Here is a 24,260-nt window from a genome sequence, read left to right on the forward strand (position 1 = left end):
TTGATAGTTCCAGAACCCTATAGACAACAAGTTCTACACTTAGCACACAGTCAGCCGGGGGGCGGACACTATGGGAGGGAGAAAACCGAGGAGTATTTGTTGAGAAAATTTTACTGGCCGGGGGTATTTTCCCAGATTAGGAAGTTCTGTCAACAATGTCCAAAATGTCAATGGTTTGACCCAGGCTCACGGAGAAAAGCCCCTTTACAACCCCTCCCCATCATTGATGTGCCCTTCTCCAGAATAGGGATGGACCTCGTTGGCCCTCTTCTACCCTCGTCGAGAGGCTATCGTTATATATTGGTATTAGTGGATTACGCCACAAGATACCCTGAGGCTATTCCCCTCTCTAGTATTAACACCCAGAGTGTTGCACACGCCATGATAGGCTTCTTTTCCCGAGTTGGGTTTCCTCGAGAAGTCCTAACGGACCAAGGGACCCAATTTATGTCCAACCTGATGACACAAATATGTCAGCTATTGGGGATCAAACAGTTACGGACGTCGGTCTATCACCCACAAACCGATGGCTTAGTAGAGAGATACAACCGTACCCTCAAATCACTACTAAAGAAAGCTATCTCGGAGACAGGTAAGGACTGGGATAGGAAACTCCCCTTAGTGTTATACGCAATCAGGACACACGAACAAGCCTCTACGGGCCATAGTCCGTTTGAACTGTTGTTTGGGCGACAACCACGGACCCTACTAGACATGGCCGCTGAGATGTGGGAAGAAGAAGACGGGGAAAAAACCATTCTAAAATACGCACATGAGTTAAAAACCCAACTGCATACAGTATGGGAAAGCGTAAGGGAACACATGGAGAGGGCCCAAGACAAGCAGAAAAGGAATTATGATCGGAATACCCAATTGAGGTCCTTTTCCCTAGGAGATAAAGTGCTAGTTCTTCTTCCCAGTTCCGATAACAAATTATTGGCCAAATGGCAGGGACCCTACCCCGTAACAGGACTAGTAACTCCCGTAACTTATAAAATTCAGCTTAACGATACCCCCCTTAGGTCCCAGATCTTCCATGTTAACTTATTAAAAAGATGGGAAGAACCACCGAACGACCCAAGGCACGGCTGCCTAATTAATACAGTTAAGGAACTAGAGATAGGCTGGTGTCCCACTGACCCCCCTGGCGAGAGGGAGATCCCTCTCATTAATACAGAGATCTCGATTCAACAAAATAGACAGTTGAAGAATCTCTTCGATAAACACGTTCGGGTGTTCTCCTCGATACCCGGTAGGACACGATTGGTACATCATCACATCCTCACACCACCTGGGAAGACCGTGCGACTAAAGCCTTATCGTATCCCGGAAGCTAGGAAAACCCTCGTAGAAAACAAAATCGAGAAGATGTTAGATCTAGACATCGTAGAACCTTCCCACAGCCCCTGGTGTTCGCCCGTGGTATTGGTGCCCAAACCTGATGGGTCTATACGTTTCTGTATTGACTTTAGACAGGTCAATTCCCTATCACAATTTGACACCTATCCCCTTCCAAGGATAGATGAGCTCTTAGAAAGATTGGGGAAAGCAAAATACATGTCTACGCTTGATTTGACCAAGGGATATTGGCAGATCCCGTTGGGTCCCGAAGACAAAGAAAAGACGGCTTTCGCTACTCCCTCAGGATTGTATCACTTTAAGGTTCTCCCTTTCGGGTTGCATGGCGCCCCCGCCACCTTCCAACGTCTCATGGATACCATATTACGACCTCATACCAGATACGCGGCGGCCTATCTGGATGACATCGTTATTTTCAGTGAGACCTGGGAAGACCATGTGACCCACATAGATCACATCTTCTCGGCTTTAGGGAAGGCTGGACTGACAGCCAACCCCGCAAAGAGCCGACTGGCTTTTAGGGAGATCTCCTACCTGGGTTATCACATTAGCAACGGTATACTTCGACCCCAAAAGAATAAAATCGAAGCCATCCTACACACCAATGCACCCACCACGAAGAAGGGAATCCGTTCCTTTTTAGGTCTAGTGGGGTACTATCGAAGGTTCATTCCCCACTATTCCAGTTTAGCGGCCCCCCTAACCAATCTTTTAAGAAAAGGACAGCCCAACAACATCCCACAACTAGACCCGACTCAACTTCATAGTTATCATACCTTGCAAAGGTATCTCACCACTCAACCGATATTGAAATGTCCTGAGTTCGACAAACCCTTCCATCTCCAAACGGATGCCTCCGATGTGGGGGTCGGGGCCGTTCTCTTTCAAAAGAATGAAGATGGGGTGAACCATCCAGTCGTCTTTATTAGCCGTAAGCTACTTCCCAGGGAGCAAAAATACCCCATTATAGAGCGCGAATGTCTTGCCATTAAGTGGGCTATCGAAAGTCTCCAATACTATCTTTTGGGCAGACCTTTCCTACTATATACGGACCATGCACCCCTTACGTGGCTCTCAAGATACAAGAATACCAACAATCGTATTTTGAGATGGTTCATCGAACTCCAACCTTTCTCCTTCCAGGTGTGCCACCTCCCTGGTGACCTTATGGGTCAGGCTGACTATCTGTCCCGCTTTCCGGATCTGGTGGGGCTCGATCAGCCCCATTCATGTGAGGGGATGTGTAACCGGGCGCCTCCGGACGCCCCTTCCCCGTCGAAGGAAACGACCGACAAGGGATACCCCGGGGGCACCCGAGGGATTCCTGACGTGATGACGTCCAACGTCATCCGTCAGACAAGAACAGCCGACGAGAGGCGAGCAGGACGCGTCCGAGAAAGAGAAGCCGACGTCAAGCAGAGCCGGAGAGAGGAACGCCACGGATCGCCGAGACGGAAAGGAAGCCCCGCCGTAGACGAGGATCGACGCGAGGAGAGCGGAAAGCCTTGGGCGCCTCCCGCCCCTGCCGAGGCGAAGTCGGGAGATCCCATGCAAGCCGGCCACGTCCCTGGAGGGGCGTGGCCAAGCCAGGTACGAGCGTACCGGGACTGGGGCTGGGGTTCTGGGTGGTTGGCTGGGTTTAAGGGGGTTAAGGAGGGAGGGCTGAGATCCTGTAAGGAAGGGGAGCTCATCTGAGTAGGAATACCGATAATTAAAGAATAATCACACCCTCCGTATCCAGACCAGGGAATAAAAGTGTAAGAGGGTCACAGAGAGGACACAACAAAAGGACGGCACGAAAACGAAAAGTAACCCCACATTCCTCCACCTCCACAGAACCCCCCCCCCTTTCACTCCTTACTAACCCTTATTAAACCGTGTATAAATAATTTGCCCCACTTACCTGTTCCTTTTTCCTTCTTTTGTTTGGGAAATCCTGGGCCATGAATACCGGGTGAACAAGACCTCTCCCTCCGAACCGGACCAGGCCGTCCCAAGAACACCAAAGAGCCCTGAAAAGAAAAGGGAATTATTTTATTTTGGACTTGGAGTATAACAGTTTGGCGGACAAGTCAGTGTTATAAATCCCAAACGAGCAAGAAAATAAACATACTACCCCCTTAAGTGTTGCGTCTATCACCTTCTTCCAATATTCCCTCGACGCGGGAAAAAGACCCCGCCACATTCAGGCAGAGTCCCTTCACTGTCATAGCACAGGTCAGTCACCCCTAAAGCAGGCCTCCTCTAGCCCAGGAGGCAGGGTGCACTTGTTATGAGTGTGGACATATATGTGCAGGCATATATGGCCCTGTGATAGTATTTAAAACTTTATGCTACCACAAGTGACCGGCAGTCCATAAGATAACATGGGCTGGCACTTGGGCAGATCCTTGATGTCCAGTTGCATGATGGCCCAGCCAAATTCCCTCATGTTTGGTGTCAAACACGATACTTTTTAACCCAGAACATGATTCTCGTGCCCAGGTTTACCTAGCATTACCCAGGTGGTGTCCTTAGAGACTGCCCACCGAGATACCAACTTTTTCCTGCCTTGGCATGCTTCCCTGAGTGTTTGCCGCCAAAACAAGAGTCTGCACTGCTGCTGGATGTGCTAGAACATTCACAGGACAGAGAAAAGGGACCTGGGCAGGAAGGAGGTCACACCAGGAAGCCTTGTGTTTACAGTAATCAAGGGGGTGAGCCTCAAAGGCTTTCACTGTCCTTGATACATGATCTCTTGTCCCCCACTTGAGGACAGATCCCTTCCCACCCTGTTGAAGCTGACAGGAAGGAAAATTAGGTATTCAGGAGGTGTACACCCCCAAAGACTAGTCATACCTCTAGGGTGGGCTAGGATGTCCAAGGGAAGGTCCTGCCATCATGGCAAACCCTAAATTAGTGGATTCTAGGTAGAGCAGTGACGTACTCCCACCGGAAGTCATCACTGCTGGGGCAGCCTAACCATGGCGATCAGCTGCCTATCGCCCACTGTCCCCCACACCCTTAACACCTCCTAAACTAGGATTTAAGGGCCTTCCCTAGCCCTAGAACCTCCGTTTTGACTTTGTTTCTGAGAAGAGGCACAAAGAAGATACCGTCACCGCCAACAGGACTTTGAACTCTGCTACAGTGCAAAGATGAGACACTTAAGTGCCATGAAGAAATCATATACCGGAACCGAGAGTTGGACATGTGCCCGTAGCACAAGCACGCTGCTTCTTGCAAGAGGGACCACAGTGGACGCCAGAAACTGAAGCATGGTGGGACCAGTCACCTGCATCCTGGAGAAGAATCGTCATGGTGTGTCACAAGAAGTGCAAACCGTTGGTCCTCTTGTGAGTGAGCCCAAAGAGAAATGGTGACCTGCACCCCAAGAGTTGTAGTGAGGCTCACAGTAAGTTTCGAGCTGCTACCAAACTCCTGTCGACCTTTAGGCTACGAAGTACCTGTGGATTCCATGGACTACTTTTGCCGCTGCCAAGACGTGTTGGTCACCAATCCAGTAAACAACCCTGTCTCAGACATCCCCAGTGCCAGAGCGACCCTCAGCAATAGTGACCGACATTGTCAATGACCCCATTGCCGAGATCCTGCATCCTGAAGGAGACAACTTTGAGGAAGGGGCAAAGCATCTTTGACGCAACCTACCTGTGATTAACAGCTGCAAGGCCACCTCTGCACCCAGAGCTGCCGGACATAGCATGGCTGTTAAATCCAGGCCCTGGGACCCCAAAGGCCTCTACTCTCTGAGTGTAGAGTGCACATCCACCCATAAGTGTGTTTTTGACAAGTGCTGCATTTTGACAGCACCTGTGGATCCCTTCAGCACTCCGTAAAGCCGGGATCCCCTCTACGCCCAAGTCAGCAGAGTGTCGCTGGGTTGCACTGCCTGGTGAATCCTGACCTGAGACCAGCTCCAAAACCAAAGGACTGTACTGAACTCGACCTGCAAGGTACCTTTTGCCAAAGTGCCATCCTAAGACCATGAGCCACGTACAGCACCAGGGTCAGCCAGTTCCACTCTGCATCCTGGCCCCACAAGCCAGGTAAAATTGATCTGACCTCAGGTGGCTTTTACAGAACTCCCTCCATAAGTGACTGATGACACACTGTGCTTTTGCCAATTGACCACTATGATAGAATTTGACAGCTCCACAAAGTACTGATTTATTTAATCCTTTAACATTGATAACTCTGGTTATCTGCAAAGTATTGATTTTGTTTTGGTGTCTAAATTAATATAAAAATCTATTTTTATAAATTGATGTTGGATTTCTTTCGAATCGTGTCAATTACTTATCGTCCATGTTGGTGTTGTGAAATTCTTAACACATGTTCCTCTAAGCAGCCTGACAGCTCTTTGCCACTCTACCAGGACTGAGCTAATGTTTACTAGTGTGAATCCGAGGTCTACTTCTGGGTAATGTGCTAGTATTAGATGGTAAGAACCCCAGTCATACGGCATAATACTGCCACTTCGCTTCAGACAAGTATTATATTTTTATCTAGACAAAAGACATATGCAAGTCTAATCAATGGGCCTGTATGTACAGGTTAAGCGATGCCTAAAAAATCTATATCCAGTTGAATAATTGATTGCTTCCTGTTATGCTACCAGAAAGCAAATACAGCTTTGGCAGGTTGCTTTTTCAGAAATATGCAAAACAGCTATGTGGAAACCGGTTCACACTTTTACGAGACACTATTGTTTGGACTTAGAAGCTAGAACAAATGCCCAACTAGGACAGGCTTCCATGAGGAATCTCTTTGCTTAGTTATTACTATGGATCATCTTTTTTTCTTCCACTGCATTTTGTAGGGATAGGCTTGCTACTGTATTCAGTGTTTATGATTATCAATGGAGATTCCCTTACAGAGAAAGAATGGTTTATCTGTAATGCTCATTCTCTCTCAGGGGAATCGCCATTGAAATCATAAGCAACCCACCCTCCTCCCCTGTGGAAGAGACAGAGACGATTAATAGGCGTTCTGCGTCCTTAGTTATACTAGGTTTGCTTGGTAAAAAAGAACTGAGGTAACAGCCAGCTGCTGGGCATGATGGGATATGGGTGGAGCGTGAGCCCTTAAAGGCACAGAGTACCTTTTCATATCTGCAGAAGCGCAGCATATAAGTCTACATTGTCCTTTTCCTTCTTCTCTATTTGCCTTTAAAAAAGGTTTGTGAATGAGGTTTATCAGGAAACATTTCTCAGCTCCTGTTAATTTTCCTTCTGTTTTTAAATTGTATATTGGCCCATTTTTAAATGTATATGAAAGCAATTGGCTAATATGACCTCATTTACAGGCAGCAAAACATTTTAATAAATTAAGTATTTATCCTGGCCTTCCTGAAGTAAGGCCAACACCTACACTTAAGAATATATATTGTAAAGAAGTGCTCCTAGATCCCTGCAAGTGGGTGAGACTATTCAGTGCTTTTGATTTCAGTGGAGATTCTCCTGAGAGAGAACTAGGATTAAGGGTAGGAAACCATTCCTTCTTCTTGTTACGTCTCACTTGGGAAGGCGTAGCATCTTGATGCATTCCCAGGTTTACTAGTGTTAGTAAATCTGTGAATGTGACAAAAACCATGAGTGGAAGCGTGGGAACGCCGATGCTTTACCCATGGAACACCTTCCTTGCCCAGAGTAATGCAAGGTAGCAACTGGGCCTGCTTGGCGTTACTGCAGATTTACTATGCCAAGCAGAACCACACAAGGGGGCTTTGCGTGGCATCGGAAAACGGATTCAAGGGCTTGCATGACTCAACGGCAAGTCAAGTAAATCCTTGCCCAAATCCGTTAGTATTTACATCTGTAGTTCTCATTGTCATATCCAACCTAATCAGCCTGGGCATTACATTCTCCATACATGCTTCACGTATGTGTGATTTGTACCCTGAGCGCTCCATTACCCTAAGGTTTAAGTTGGCCTTGATTATTTTCCAGCAGCTCTTAGAGCGACTAAGGCCCACTATCAAAGTCTCAGTGCTCAATGGGCTTGCTGCATTTAGGATACAACAAGAAAGAGTTCATATATTTATGTAGATGTACTAGAATAAAGGGCCATGTTTGTCTTAAAGAATTTCTAACATCTCTTTATGTACCTGAATACTAATGTGTCAGTCCTGGTGACTTAGGTTTGCATTTTCCATTGCAGATCAACACAAGGGCATCCACATTACTGAGAGTTTGGACCCTGATCAGAGCACCAGCAGTAGCCCTATCCCCAAATTACACTTTTCACTGGGATATGACTGTGAAAAAGCAGAGCTAATTGTGGCCTGTCTAGAAGGTAAGGTTTTCACATGTATGTATCAGGTGGTCACATGAAAATGTGCATACTTTCAGCACTTAATGAGGTTAATGTGTTGTATTCTTGCCCTATCACTACAGGTTCCAGGTTATATGTAAAAATATCAATGTCCAGAACATTAATGCTGCTTTTCACAGGGCAAGCTCTTTCTTTTCACCTGCCACCTTGTTGATTAGACTCCAAGCCACTCCTTTTACCCTCTTCTACTCTATTTCCCTTTTGCTCTTCTTTCCTACTTTATTGATTGGCTTCATGCTGTTGTATGTTTGTATGTATGTGTGTATGACTTTATACATAGTAACTGACTAGCTATAGGAAAAGGTGAGTGTTTCACCTGACAGTCTTAGGGTGGTCCCCCTCACATTTCTGCCTGCCTCCCTCCACTTTCTGACATATTTTTGATGGTTTTAGGACTCTGCACACTTTACCACTGCTGACCTGTGCTAAAGTGCATATGCTCTCTCCCTTAAAACATGGTGACATTGGCTCATACCCAATTGACTTATTTAATTTACTTATAAGTCCCTAGTAAAAGTGCACTACATGTGCCCAGGGCCTGTAGATTAAATACTACTAGTGTGCCTGCAGCACTTATTGTGCCACCCACATAAGTAGCTCTCTAACCGTGTCTCAGGCCTGCCATTGCAAGGCCTGTGTGTGCAGTTTCACTGCCAATTCGACTTGGCATTTAAAAGTACTTGCCAAGCCTCAAACTGCCCTTTTTCTACATATTAGTCACCCCTAAGGTAGGCCGTGGGTAACCCATAGGGTAAGATGCTATGTAGGGAAAAGGCAGGACATATACTTGTGTAGTTTATATGTCTTGGTAGTGTAAAACTCCTAAATTCGTTTTACACTGCTGTGAGGCCTGCTTCTTTCATAGGCTAACATTAGGGCTACCCTTATATACTGTCTGAGTGGTAGATTCTGATCTGCAAGGAGTACTAAGGTCATATTTAGTATGGCCAGAATGGTATTACGAAATCCTGCTGACTGGTGAAGTTGGATTTAATATTAATATTTTAGAAATGCCACTTTTAGAAAATGAGCATTTCTCTGCACTTAAATCCTTCTGTGCATTATAATCCACGTCTGGCTGGGTTAGTTGCCAGCTCCCTTGTGCATTTCACTCAGATAACCCCAAACAAAGGATGCTCAGTCACACCTGCACACATCTGCATACTGACTGGGTCTTCAAGGTCTGGGAGGGTGGAGGGCATCACACTTACATGTCAAAGGACAGTGGCCTGCCCTCACACAATGGACTGCCAAACCCCCTACTGGGACCCTGGCACGCAGGATGGAACTGAGGAACAAGTTACTTACCTTCGGTAACAAGGTATCTGGTAGAGACTCTATCTAGCTGCAGATTCCTTACATTAGAATTCCCTGGCGTCAGCTTCGAATCCGGAGTTTTTTCTCAGCAGTACCCTGCGTGCGCCGACGGGCGGCGGCGTTCGGATCCGCGTGCGTCGACCAGCTCCGCGTGCGTCGTCAGCGTCGTTGGAGCCATCTATGACATCACAGTTGTCTATATAGATACCGCCTCGGCGCACGTACGTCAGTTCTTTTTCACAACTTCCCACGCCAGAAGCGCAGAGTCATGGAAGAACCACCCATTATGTATTTTACTTCTTTGACTGTTTGAAGCAAAAATTCTTTCATGCCTTTAAGAAAGGCAAAAATGCCAAGACCAAAAATATACATCTGTACACATAAATGCATATATACATAAATATATATATCTACATAAGAAAAATATCCGCAGAGCGGGGAGGCTGGGGCGGGTGTAAGGAATCTGCCGCTAGATAGAGTCTCTACCAGATACCTCGTTACCGAAGGTAAGTAACTTGTTCATCTGATAGAGACTTCTAGCTGCAGCTTCCTTAAGAATAGATAACCAAGCTATAACCCATGGCGGTGGGTCTGAAGGAGATTTTTACACCAGAAAGTCTTGCAAAACAGACTGGGCAAAATGCCCTTCTCTTCTCACCTGAATATCCAGGCAGTAGTGTTTTGCAAACGTGTGCAAAGAAGCCCACGTTGCAGCCTGACAGATGTCCACCACCGGTACGCCACTTGCTAACGCAGTGGTAGCAGCTTTCCCCCCTAGTAGAATGAGCTCTCAAGCCCTCGGGAGGCTGCTTCTTCGCCAAAGCGTAGCACATTTTTATACAGAGAACGACCCAGCGCGAAATGGATCGTTTCTGCACTGCCCGACCCTTCTTTGCACCAACGTACCCCACAAAGAGTTGGTCGTCCACCCGGAACTCTTTAGTGCGGTCAAGGTAGGACGATAACGCTCTTTTTGGGTCCAGCCGATGGAGACGTTCCTCTTCCTTAGAAGGATGCGGTGGTGCAAAGAAGGTGGGCAGGGTGATATTTTGACCCAGATGGAAAGGGGTCACCACCTTGGGGAGGAAAGAGGCACGAGTTCTGGGAACCACTTTTTCAGAAAAGATTGTGAGATACGGCGGTTTTGATGACAAAGCCTGTAGCTCACTAACTCTTCTGGCAGATGTAATTGCCACCAAAAAGGCTGTCTTAATAGTGAGCAGCCGAAGAGGACAGTTATGCAAGGGCTCGAAGGGAGCACACATAAGGAAGGTAAGAACCAAATTAAGATCCCACTGGGGCATAACGAAAGGCACAGGCGGGAATAGATGTACAAGCCCTTTCAAAAACCTCTGTACTATAGGTGATTTAAACAGAGATGGTTGATCGGGCAACTGAAGAAAGGCTGATAAGGCTGCAAGATAGCCCTTGAGAATCCCCAAGGAGGAACACTGCTGGGCGAGAGACAAAATAAACAAAAGGATGTTAGATAGAGAAGAAGAAAGAGGATCAATAGACCTCTCTGAACAATATGAAACAAAAAGTTTCCAACGGCAGGCGTAGATCGACTTAGTACAGGGACGCCTGGCTGCCAGAATGACATCACAGACCTCGGGAGGGAGGTCATAAACCATCAGCTGTCGCCGCTCAATCTCCATGCATGAAGGCGCAGAGTTGACAGGTTCGGGTGGAGAACCTTCCCCTGCTGCTGCGACAGAAGATCCTCCCGAGGAGGCAGCCTGATTGGAGGACCGATGCTAATTTTTTGAAGCTCTGGGTACCAAACTGTCCGTGCCCAATCCGGAGCTACTAGGATCATTTGGGCCCGGTCGTTCTTGATTTTCTTGAGAACTCTGGGCAGAAGTGGTATAGGCGGAAAGGCGTACAGGAGGCCTGAACTCCACCAGCGACGAAAAGCATCACCTAGCGATAGCCCCCTTGGAAACTCCAATGCGCAAAACTGCTGACATTGCGCGTTCTCTGCGGAGGCGAACAGATCTAACCAAGGCTCTCCCCACTGCTGAAAGAGTCCTTGCACCACCTCCGGATAGAGACACCATTCGTGATCCTCTAAGCATTTTCAGCTGAGTTCATCTGCTCTGGCGTTCAGAGAATCTGCCAGGTGTTGAACCACGAGGGTCATGCCCTGCTGTTCCAGCCATGTCCAGAGACGTAAAGCCTCTTGACAAAGGGTCCACGACCCCACAGCGCCCTGCTTGTTGCAGTACCACATTGTGGTAGTGTTGTCCGTGAACACGTGCACCACCTTCCCCTTCACAACAGGAAGAAATGCTTTTAATGCTAGCCGGATCGCCCGAAGCTCCAGCAAGTTGATGTGGAACCCGGATTCCGCCGGAGACCAGTGACCTCTGACCTCCACCTCCCCCAGATGGCCGCCCCATCCCAGAAGTGACGCATCTGTCACTACCATTAGATCTGGTTGGGGAAGGGAGAGGGGTCTGCCTTTGACCCACTCGCAGTTCACTAACCACCACTGCAGATCTTTTGCAGTCCCCTCTGAGATCTGAACCACGTCGGTAAGATTTCCCTGATGCTGTGCCCATTGGAACTTCAGGTCCCACTGCAGAGCCCTCATGCCCCATCTGGCATGTTTGACCAATAGGATGCAGGAAGCCATGAGTCCCAGCAGCCTCAGAGTCTGTCTCACCGAGATCCAGGATAGAGGCCAAAATATCGGAATCATAACCTGAATATCCTGGACCCGCTGATCGGGAGGATAAGTCCGATACTGCACTGTGTCCAGAACAGCTCCAATGAAAGTGAGCTTCTGAGAGGGAGTCAGATGTGACTTTGGCACATTTATAGTGAACCCCAGCGAATGCAAGAGGTCCGCCATCATCTGGAGGTGGGTGACGAGAGCCTGGGGCGTAGGAGCCTTCAACAGCCAATCCTCTAGGTAGGGGAAGACTGAAATCCCTGACCTGCGCAAATGAGCTGCCACTACCTCCATCACCTTTGTGAACACCCGAGGGGGACTGGTGAGACCGAAAGGAAGCACGATAAACTGAAAGTGCTCGTGGCCCACCTTGAACCGCAGGTAACGCCTGTGGGCTGGCAGGATAGAAATATGGAAATATGAATCCTGCAAATCCAACGCTACCATCCAGTCTCCTTGGTCTAGGGCAGACAAAACCTGAGCAAGAGTGAGCATCTTGAATTTCTTTTTCTTGAGGAAGAGATTGACGTCCCTTAAATCCAAGATAGGGCGAAGGCCTTTGTTCTTTTTGTGAATCAGAAAGTAGCGGGAATAACAACCACTGCCTACTTCTGATATCGGGACTCTTTCTATGGCTCCCTTGGCCAAGAGAGCTGTAACTTCCACGCGGAGCAAAGCTAGATGGCCCTCCATCAGCCATTCCTTTGTCGGAGGGATAGAAGGAGGGAAAGACTGGAAGGAAAGGGAGTAGCCCTTCCGTATGATCTGCAGGACCCAAATGTCCGTGGTGATGGAAAGCCAGTGAGGGAGATGAAAACTAATCCTCCCTCCAACTGGACGGACATGATCCCGCAGAACCACACTAGGAGGGTTTGGGCGCAGTGGAGGGGGGCTGTGTGGCGGCCGACCTCTGGCCAGACCCTCTGGGTCTGATGGTACCACGACCACATCCTCTTCCTGGATGCTGTGAAGCCTGAGGACGGTGGCTGAACTGCTGCTGGCGTGGTACAACACCCCTTCCAAAGCCTCAAAAGGGGCGAAAGACAGATTGCTGTCTTGCTGGCGCTGAAAGGCCCAAGGATCTGGCCGTGGCTCGAGAATCCTTGAACCTCTCAAGCGCAGAGTCTGCCTTTTCGCCAAAAAGGCGAGAGCCATCAAAGGGCATGTCCATCAAGCTGGACTGGACATCCCCTGAAAAACCAGTAGAACGTAGCCAGGCGTGGCGACGTAGGGCCAATGACGATAAAATTGCTCTGCCCAGCGAGTCGGTTGTGTCCAAACCACACCAGATCGTAAACTTGGCTGCATTTCTCCCATCCTTGACAGCCTGGGTGAGAGTGTCCTGTATGGCCTCCGGGACCTGGGGCAGCACCTGTGCCACCGTATCCCATAAAGTATGGGAATAACAGCCCAATAGGCAAGAGGTGTTTACAGACCTCAATGCCAGGCTGGTGGAAGAAAACATCTTCTTCCCAAGCTGATCCAGCCTCTTGGATTCCCTATCCGGGGGAGAGGAAGGGAAGGCACCACAGGAAGTAGAGGCTTGGACAACCAAGTTCTCAGGAGTGGGGTGTTGTGTCAGGAAACTAGGGTTGCTGGGAGAGGGTCTATGGTGGCGGCCGATCGTCCTATTCACAGGATCCCCTGTGCTGGGTTTGGACCACGTATCCAGTAAGACGTCTGTAAGAGCCTCATTGAAGGGCAACAACGGCTCCGATGTTGACACCCCCGGCTGAAGCACTTCTGTCAGGATATTCGTCCTGACTGGCACCATAGGCAAATCTACGTCCAAAACCTCAGCTGCCCTATGTACCACCATAGCAAAAGAAGCACCCTCCTCCGTAGCCACATTAGGAGGAGAGAGCATACCAGTATCTGGAGACGTGTCCAGTCCATTGGCCTCCCCTAGATCCTCATACCAGTCCTGTTGCAATCCAGATTCAAAAGGGTCCTCAGACCCCTACCCATTCCTCTCCTGCGTCTGGCTGGTCTAAATAATGCTCAGACAATGATCTGGGCCGAATTGGCTCCATCGAAGTCGGAGTCGACGTCGTACGACTTCGCTCCGGCTTCGGATCTTCCGGAATAAGGATGGGGCTGCCACCGGTGGGCGCCGGTGGCGGAATCGTCAACGTCGCACCCGGCGCCGAAGGAGGCCGACTGTGAGAGACCGGCGCCGGTCCGGATCCGATATCGGATCCTGGGGTCCCCAATGGCGCAGAGGCCGAAGCCGCCGGCGTCGAATCCAAAGGGGCCCCTGCTGATCCCATGGGGCCCAAAGACCCACCCAAGGGTGCAGCCTGCTCAAAAACGAGACGCATGGCCTTGTAATTTTTTTTATTTGAGCGGGGTCGATCCGGTCCCCGGAAAGGGGGGAAGATGCAGAGTCGACCCTGGCGACGGCACCGCAGAACCGCGCTCGGAACGTGGACGTTCCCTAGACGCCTCGTCGGCCGACGGGCGTGACGAAGACGAAGTCCGCTTGGACTTCTTCTTCTTCTTGTGCCTCTTACCTTTGGATGACCTCGAATGCGAGGAAGAGGAATTGGGGCACCGGGAGCGATGGCGCGACCTCCTTCTACTGCGGGACCGTGACCTCCGCGGAGTCGCGACGACCGAAGACGAATGTCAGGCCGCAAGAAGCTTAAGGGATCTTTCCCTCAAGGCCATCGGCGCCATGGCCTGACAGTCGGAGCACGAGGTGGAATCGTGGTCCTTCTCCAGGCACCAAAGACAAACTCGGTGCGGATCCGTCACCGACATGGTGCGATGACACGCACCACACGGCTTGAATCCTGTCTTTCTCGAAGACATGACTTCAAACAGTCAAAAAAGCGTCGACAAACCGCCGAAGCAGGGTAGCTCTTTCCAAAACTGCGCTTAACCGGCGCGGAAGGAAAAGAACTGACGTATGCGCACCGAGACGGCGTCTATGTGGACAACAGTGACGTCATAGACGGCTCCAACGACGCTGACGATGCACGCGGAGCTGGTTGACGCACGCGGATCTGAACGACGCCGTCCGACGGCTCGCGCGCAGGGTACTGCTCAGAAAAAACTCTGGTTTCTCAGCTGACGCCAGGGAATTCTAATGTAAGGAATCTCCATCAGATAGGGGACCTTGTGCACTTCTAAGCCACTCTTTGAAGTCTCCCCCACTTCAAAGGCACATTTGGGTATTTAAACAGGGCCTCTGACCCTACCATCTCACATCATTCTTGACAAGATACCTACTGGGAAAGGAACTCTGAACCAGAACCTGCAACCTGCTAAAAGAAGCTGCCTGGCTGCCCAAAGGACTCAACTGACTGCTTTGCGGAAAAGGACTACTGCCTTATTGTTGGCCTGCTGCCTTGCATCCCTCTGGCTCTGCTGAGAGGTGCTGTCCAAGGGCTTGGATTGAGCTTGCCTCCTGTTTTCTGAAGTCTCAGGGCCAAAAAGACTTCATCTCTGCAAAGAACTCCTTGTGTGGTGAAAATCGACGCACAGCTTTCCAGAACAATGCACAGCCTGCCCTGCGGTGAGAAAATTATGCAACGGCGAACCAGAATGACGCAGCCTGGCTTCCCGAGTGGAGATCGACGCAGCGCCAGCATTGCGACAGAAATGTTGCTGCAGCGCCCACCAGATCGACGCAGCTTCTGTGACTTTGCCTTGCATACCCAGGATTTCTCCGCATCGTCCTTATGGTGTCCAAATATCCGAAGAGGATCCAAGTCTGCTTGCCGGAAAATGACGCAAAGCCCTTGGTGTATAAAAAAACATTGATGCATCGTCTCTGTGTGCCCAGAGAAATCGATGCACACCTCCCACATTTTCCAGGACCAAAAAATATCCTGGCTAACAAATTGCGCGAAACCAAAAACAGCTGCCACGAATGGGAGCTCAATCAGTCAACTTTGGACAAGATCTTCCATCAATGGAGCAAACCAACACTGGATCTTTTTGCCACCCAAGAGAATTGAAAATGCCAATTCGTGGGGGAATGCATTTTTTATGAGATGTTCAGGGATCTTTGCCTACACTTTTCCCCAGAGCCTCTAATTCTAATAATTCTCAGCAAAATGAAGAGGGAGCCATGTTGAATAATAATTCTGATTGCTCCAAGATGGCCTAGCTCTGGTTCATGGAGCTGTTACTCCTGTTAGAAAGGACTCACATCCAGCTAAAACCTCTATCAGTGTTATTAATGATGAACCACAACCATGTACTTCATCTGGACGCGACCTCCTTACACTTATTGGCTTGGCTCCTAAATACAATGAGTTTACAAGTATGAACATCCCTCAAGACTACGGAGACATTCTTGCGAAGGCATGAGCCGATACCACTAATAGGATGTATAAATTTAGATGGAAGTGTTTCTGTTTATGGTGCAAGAAATCGGACATTCATCTTATCTTACCTCCACCAGAACAACTTTTACCTTCCCTTTTATCATTGGTATTGATCCATGCTTCCATTAAAGCTCATCTGGCAGCACTCAAGGTACAGAAGATCAAGTGGTTCACCATCATTTTGGTCTAGTAGGGTCATTAAGCAGTCCCTTAAAATCTTCCATCCAATTAAGGCTCTTCTGTCTGCTTGGCAGCTCAATACAGTGCTTGCGCAGCTAATGAAGGCTCCATTTCAACCTATCTGTAAGGCAGATATCAAACATTTAACGTGAAAAAGTAGCATTTGTATTGGCTGTTACATCAGGAGGAAGGGTTAGGAAGATACAAGCCTTCACAATTAAAGAATATTTGCTGCAGTTCAAACAAAATTCTGTGGTTCTCAGAACCAAACCCAGATTAATTCCCAAAGTCCCTACAGATCTTCATGTGAATGAACTTATTGTTTTAAAAACTTTCTTTTCAAATCCAAAAACAACAGCTGAGCAATTGTAACATAAATTGGACAATAAAAGATGCCTGACATTTTATCTACACTACACTAAACAATTCAGGAGAGCAGATCAGCTGTTAGTGGCATATGGGAATCACGTTTTCAGCTGCTATCCATTTTTGCTACTCCAAAGCTGGAAGATCTTTGACTCAACCAGAGCAGGCTTTACTGGGACTGCTTTGTTTGCAGTGGTACCCCTTGGAAGTACGTTCAGTAGCAACATGGAAGAACAAGCATATTTTCACGCAATATTACTGCCTGGAATAGTCGGAACGCAAAGATGGGGCCGTAGCACAAGCAATGTTATGTCATTTATTTCAATGTAGTGAGCCTTTCTAACTATCCTATTAACCCACCTTTCGCTATTGTCTTATGTTCAAGATGATTGTACAGATACTCTAGCTGCTGTTTATTTCGATGTAAGCATGTGAATCTATGAAAGATCCCATACTGGAGAAGAAAATAAGTTATTTACCTGCAACTGTGGTTCTCCAAAATTGGTTTCGTTCATTGATTCACATGCGACTTACCCTCCTCCCCATAGAGGCTCCCCTTATTATAAAAGGATTTCGTTCCCACTAGTGCTTGAAAATCTGACGAAAAGTGCCTCTTTAGGGAGTATTGTAGAGAGTACTGTCACCTGATTGACTGAAGTCCGCATAAATGATGTAGATAGGTCATTAAAATTAATGTCCTTTAGCCATTAGAGGTTATGTGTGCTTTATTGTAAAACTTTTCAGTTTACCGTGGGGCTTCCACTTCGACGATAAGGAATGATTTAAGCATGTGAATGTATGAAAGATACCAATACTGTAGAACCACAGTTACAGGTAAGTAGCTTATTTTCTTATGCTTTTTTGGATGTCAAAATTTGAATCGAAATGGGCAATTGATCCTAAAATAGTGAGAAGTACTAAATTACCTTAATCTGGGTCTAACAATGAACACAAATTTAACTGGAATCTATATCAAGCAGATTTCGCTTTAGAAGTAGGGAAATATTCACCGCTATTAAACATTTCTCAAATAAATTTGGAGGTAGTGCTTTGGGTCCTTTAATCAGCACAGCTATATGCAAATTAGTTCCAAAATTATATGGCTGCATTGCTCCCCTCTCTCAGAAAGTAACTAATATTGACACTATGCACATTTAATCTGTCTGCTCCTTAGTCAAGTTAAGATCAGTTACTCCCCATTGCTGTTTACATCTAGAGCTTGGACAGACTTCTTTAGTCTCTTCTGGGTGCTTTGCAGGATTAGCGTCAACATTTTTGACCCTAGTCCTGCAAAGCACCAAACCAGTGTAAACATTTTGGACGCTAGTTCCCTAACATTAACCATGGTGCACCATAATTTAAATACGGCGCACATATGGTGGCATTAGGGGGACCCTACGGGGCACAAGAAAAATGGCGCTGCACTAGGTGCAACGCCACTTTTTATAATTCTGCCCCTAAATTTCTCCCACAGAAAAAAATGGTTGTATGCTTATGCTATACATGTAACGGTGGCACATGTGGCAAAAGGTTAGTCCTGTGCCACAAGTACTTACGACACAGGCTCTGTCACCCATAGACACATAACCCATTTATATGCGCACATGTTCATACATCCCCAAAGATCACGCTCTCACTGACACACACACACAGGGCAGCCCACAGTCACCCCTAGTCAAAGTTTTTTGTTCAAACCATAGTATCTGGCTTTATGGACATTAGGCTTAGAGTCAAGGAAGCTGGGCATGGTGGTGTCTGGTAATAATGCGCAAGTTGTTTAACCTTCGGTAGCTCACAGTGATATTCACTAATCAGAAGTAGCTCTTGCTACAGAAAAGTTTGGAGACCCCTGGGCTATATGCAACGCACTTCTACAGTGAAAAATAAAGTATTATCCTAACTCCAATTTATCTTATAAAATAAAAAAAATAGTTCTTCTATTTTAGTCTGCATACATTCCAATTTCTCAGTTTGATGGTGTTGCCTTGGTTATATCCCCTTTTAATCATTTGAAAATATTATTTGTATATGCCCTGCTCTACTTTATCTAAGTAGAACATTTGTACACCTAATCTTCGGTGAATAAGGTTGCAGGATAGTTTGTGATGCTATTTTGGTGCAATCCCAAGTTTACTACCGTTTGTAAATCTGAGATTGTGTCAGATTCCTTGGTGGATGCACGGGAACCCCCTTGGTCCACTCATGCTCTATCCATGCAATGCCTACCACAACAAAACAGAACAGAATGCAGCACAAGGCACTTCATTGTGTTACATTTCTTTACAAAGCCACACAACGCAGTGCAAATAGCTTCTTGTGTGGCTTTGTAAATCCCATGTAGTGTCTTGCGTTGCCTAGCAATGACTTGCGTTACGCAAGGACAACACACGTTATTAGTAATTCTGGCCTCTGAACTCTCTGTCTTGACATTACCCTGTATTGAATGTAATGATCTGTGCCACACTGTCCCAACCTGGGAATTGTCTCCTATAAATGGGTACACTGGCATGTCAGCTTTAATGCCAGGTGTGAACGTGTTTTTGTGCTATCTGGTGATGCTTTCTTTGGCTCTACATTTTATGAGTTGTATGTTAAGAGTCAGTGTGTCATCCTAATGATTTCTGAGATGCCAGTCTGTCTGACCTACTGTGAATATTATGCTTAAATACCCAGAATCCCACTGGACTTGTAATGTCACCCTTCTCTTAGTAGACCTTCTGATGTAATTCACTGTCTCTTTTCATTCAGCAGTCAATGGAATCCTGGAAGGCAACGAAGAGGCACTCTGTGACTGCTATGTCCTTGGCAGCCTGGTCACCAGCACTGGCAGGATTGAGGTCCAGACGGCACTGGTGAACAAGAAAGGTCATGTTGTGTGGGAGGACATACTACTGTTTCCACTAGTAGAGGCAGAAAAGCCAGAGGCAATGCTGACTTTAACTCTCAGGAACTGTGACAAATTCTCCAGGCACAACATTGCTGGGAAGGTCAAGCTGAGTTTGGCCAACGTGAATGCCGCTGAGGGTCCTGGCCATTGGGTGGATCTGAAATCGCCTGGAAAGGTACTTGGCGTGGACAGGAAGCTTCCATCTTTGTTTACAGATCAAACAAGGTCACCTTAACATGTCTAGCAGGGTGGCTTAGTCATTCTTCTTAACAAACCCTAATGGGCCCCCAGCCAGTGCCAGTGGCCCTTTCTCTTACAGTGGCTGCATAGGGAGGCACTCTCAGTGAGCCAATCTTTGTGAGATGAGGTGACTCACAGAGAGGCTGCAATGAGGGGCCTATAGCTGCAGAATCTAAGCGCGCTTCTGTAAAACTGTTATTACATTAACCTTAATGTTTCAGAACTAGGTTCAGTTCTTGTGAGAAGAGACAGTACAAGGGAGGGGGTGAAGCAGTAAAAGGGTTGTTAAGACATGCACTAGATGGGTTCAGAAGGAATGATTTTCCTGTATTGGAGAATCTTTCATAGATTTGCATGCTTGAGCCATCCCCATCGTTGAGGTGGGAGTCTCACAGTATATTCTAAAGAAGCAGAAGTATTTAGCATGTCTTACAATGACCAAGGACATAGAATTTAATAGCTTATTCACATCTTTTAAAAGGAACCAAACTTCAGCCAGTTAGGGGACAGCACCCTTAGGACACTCCCAGCAGTGGCATATTCCCTCTATTTTCTACCACACTCTGTGTGAAAGGGAGACTCCCTGAGCTCTGCTAAATTTTCTTCAGATTTCTCTACCACAGTACTTTCAACCGTGTTCCAGTATGTCAGAAGTGTTGGAAAAAGGATTATTCTGACCTTGTGGGACCTTTTGTACGAAGAGGCTCCATTCAAAAGATCCTCACAAAGAATGAATCTATTGCCTTCACCCAGCCTATCAAGCAAAAGACTGTAAAATCTGAAGGACTTTTTCTACATAACAACTCAAAGATAGAGAGGACCGTCTTTTGCTTTGGCTCCAGAAGCTTAAAACCAAGACTGCAGTTATATATGAGGAAGAGGATAGTGTTAGTTCTGCTACCTCTCAATCAAAATCTAAGAAGAGGGAGAGGTCACACCATGGGTCATGTCAGAGTCAGAAAAAAGGCTTGAAAAAGACCCACCACCAGTTGTGTACAGACTCCTTTCATGAGGAAAAAATGGAACATCCGAAATCAGATCTGAACCTACTATTCCTGCTCTGGAAGTATCAATAAAACCAGTAAAATCCTCTTCTGCGCCAGATTTGAAAAGCACAAACTGTTAGAAAAGACATTGTGAACGACGGCGACATCCTCAAAATCATCATCACCAATGGTTAAAGTTAAAATGTTCCTTTCGAACCGTTGATGACCAGCTTGATAACGACTACCATGTGGACGAAGACAACTGCGTCATCAGCGACAACTACAACGTCGACTTCAACGTTGACAATGACCACAACGCCGATGATGACAGCACCATCAACGATAGATAAACCACCGATGACGACCACACTGTTCACGAGAACCACACCATTTATGAAGACTGCACCGTTGGCGAAGGTCGCAGCATCGGCGAATACATCAGCGACAAAACATTTAGTACCCACGTCAATTACACCATCGACAACAACATTGTCTCAGAAGACCTCGTTGATGAGACCAACAACTTTACAAATAAGTGAGGATGTAACAATTTCAAACACTAAAACAAAGAAATCCCCCATGTTGATTTTAACATCTACACTACCACCATCGACGACATTGCCAATGAGGCTGCAGTCTACCACTTTAAATGCTGCGTCAAGAGCTTACCTCAACCAACAAGGTGTCTCTGTTCCCACCTAGCCACTTGCTAAATGTTGAAGACTCAGATGATGAAGATCAGGGTCCTTTCAATACAGCTCACAGCCATCAGAGCTCTTTGTAAAATACCAGGACGGGGAGGAGGAAAGGGAACACTATGAGCCTGTGTTCAAGGCCAACAATTTGTTGACCAGCTGCATTAATCTATGGGTCAATACCAGTATTACCCTTTCTCACAGTATATGGTCCAGGTTCCAGCAACTTTAGTTCAAGATCTACAAATCATACTCCAGGACTACTACAGACGATTTCCAGCACCAGCAGGAGCGCAGTCTCCCACTGAAAAGCCAGTTGCTGCACCACACTCACTGCAGCTCTTGCCACCATCTACTCACAGGATGACTCCAAGACGGCATATTGCTATACCTCCTTGGGATGACCCATCATCGTCTTCATCACCCGCAGATGAAGAAGGCAGAGGAAGGTGAAATTCGTGACACACAATATTTAACAAATGAGTAGGACAAATTTCTTATTCCAACGCCTTCTCCTCTTGCGCCACATTCAATACATTCCCCACCTGAAGATATTGGCAGATTTCACACACTTAAGGAAAGGGCAACAACACATTTTCACTTACCAATCCGAATAAAGCAATCTCATTGCTTTCTTTATGACTTTAAAGAACATGCTAGAAAGACAGTAAGGGCAATCCCTAAAATAGATTATATATGGAGGAAGGACTCAAGATAAGGAAGACACAGGCTTTGGTCGCAGCGGTGCTACCACAAATCAACAAAAAATATAAGGCACCAGAAGGATCACCAGCTTTCTTTCTAGGGCATCTGCTACCAGACTCAGTGATTTCCCAAGCAGCGCCAATGGAAAAATCCGTCAAAGAAGGCAGATGTCTTGATAATACTGGGAAAAGATTCTCCACTATGGCAGCTACATCTGTCTGAGCATCTAATTGCCTGCCAATTATTTGCTGAAATGATCACCAGATGTGTTTGGACATCGCCACATACCTGATTTTTTTGCCAGAGGACAAAAAAGTAGAGGCAAGAAAGATTTTGCAGGAGGGTGAGAGGTCAGCATCCAAAATTATTGAGTGTGCAAAGGATATTGCCTCTAATGGCTTCAGGCAATTAGCAAGAACAGCTGTTCTCAGATGACAGGACTGGCTCAAAGCTACAGTGTTCTGCCCAGAGGTCCAAACAAAGATCTTGGACATACCCTATGATGGAGAGGCTTTATTTAGCAAGCATATCAATGATGCACTGCTCACTATCAAGTCAGACACCAAAACTGCTAGATCCTTAGGAACTCTTCAGTACCAGAAGTCACCCTTTTGTGGAGCTTGTGTACGCGGGACATATTCCTTTCTAGGAGAATACCAGAAGTATCAACCATATCAATTGTTCCACCTTTTTGACCTGGCTTTCAACAGAATCAGACTTATCAAGCACCACCATCAGTGGCTTACTCTAAACCACAGTCTAGGGGATAGCAAACTGCTTCAGCCAGAGACACCAGCAGGAAGCAATGACAATCTTTTAGTGCCGTTCACAACCTCTACAAAACAACATGAAATGGGAGCCAAAATTGCAAGTTACAAACCCCAATAGGAAAAGATCACAATGGACAAATCAGTCCTGGATCTCATCACATACAGACACACTCTGGAGTTCACTAAAATTCCACCCCATCCACCACCAACACAATCCTTGCCTTCTCCCCTTCATCTTCTTCGCAAGGAAGAGTTGGCAATGTAAGCCAAGGGTGCCATGGAAAAGGTTCCACCTTCACAAAGAGGAAAGGGTTTCTATTCTAATTTTTCCCTGATCCTCATGAAATCAGGAGAATGGCGTCCCATTCTGGATCTCAGGAAACTCAACAAGAGCCTGAAAAAGCAATCTTTTTCTATGATTACACCCCAGGAAATTCTCAACCTTCTCTATCAATGAGATTTCATGACAAGTCTCGATCTCCAGGATGCCTATTTTCATATTTCCATTGTTAGACATGGGGTCTCTAGTTGGCAGAGATATTCACCTTTGTCCAAATAGAGACTACAATCCTAGTCAGGGTAAGTCACCCACAATCCAAATTATTTTGTGTCCACCCTCTGATAGCTTGGCACTGAGCAGTGAGGCTTAACTTAGAAGGCAATGTGTAAAGTATTTGTGCAATAAATCATACCGTAACACAGTGAAAACACCACAAAAATACACCACACAGGTTTAGAAAAATAGAAGATATTTATCAGGTTAAATTAAGGTCAAAACGATAAAGATTCAATAAGCACAAGTTGAGATATCACTTTTGCAAGATTAAAAAGAGTGTTAAATTTTACAAATCAACAGTTGTCTCTTGGTTTCACAAAGTACCTGGCTTGCATCAAAAATCACACGCACGGACACCGCAGAGGAGGAGATGCCTGGAAAAATATGATGGGTGTCAGAATTTCCGGCGCAGCACAGACATTGCATGGTTTCTTCCCACGCTGCAAGGGGCTTTGCATCGATTTCTGGCGTGCAGTCTTGGTTCCTCACTGCGATGCAGGGATCTTTTTGACACCCAGGGACGATGTGTGAAAATCCTGGGCATGCGAGACGAAGTCACAGGCGTTGCTTCAATCCAGTAGGCGCTGCTTCAATTCTTCACTCAGGAAGTCGGACTGTGTCGTTCTGGTCCGGCTGTGTGTCAGATTTCCACCCGCAAGGCAGGCACTGTGTCGATTCTTCACTCGGGAAGTTGGGCTGCGTCGTTGCGGTTCGGCTGTGCGGAGATTTTCTTGTCGCAAGGTAAGCTGTGCGTTGTTTCCGGCAGGCTGTGCGACAACTTTCGCCGCACAAGCAGTTTCTTGAAGGGATGAAGTCTTTTTGGCCTTGAGACTTCAGAAAACAAGAGGCAAG

General features: G+C 46.9%; 1 protein-coding gene across 1 annotated transcript in view; it reads left to right on the forward strand.

Moving 5' to 3' along the window:
- The window catches only part of SYT13 (synaptotagmin 13), a 236,283-nt gene that overhangs the window by 129,861 nt on the left and 82,162 nt on the right, over nt 1–24,260 (forward strand). The window contains exons 3-4 of the mRNA XM_069221782.1: nt 7,519–7,653; nt 19,318–19,631. Of these exons, the coding sequence (XP_069077883.1) occupies nt 7,519–7,653; nt 19,318–19,631 (449 nt within the window). The remainder of the gene's footprint in view (nt 1–7,518; nt 7,654–19,317; nt 19,632–24,260) is intronic.

This window comes from Pleurodeles waltl, chromosome 3_1 (assembly GCF_031143425.1).
Source record: "Pleurodeles waltl isolate 20211129_DDA chromosome 3_1, aPleWal1.hap1.20221129, whole genome shotgun sequence".
Classification (NCBI taxonomy): domain Eukaryota; kingdom Metazoa; phylum Chordata; class Amphibia; order Caudata; family Salamandridae; genus Pleurodeles; species Pleurodeles waltl.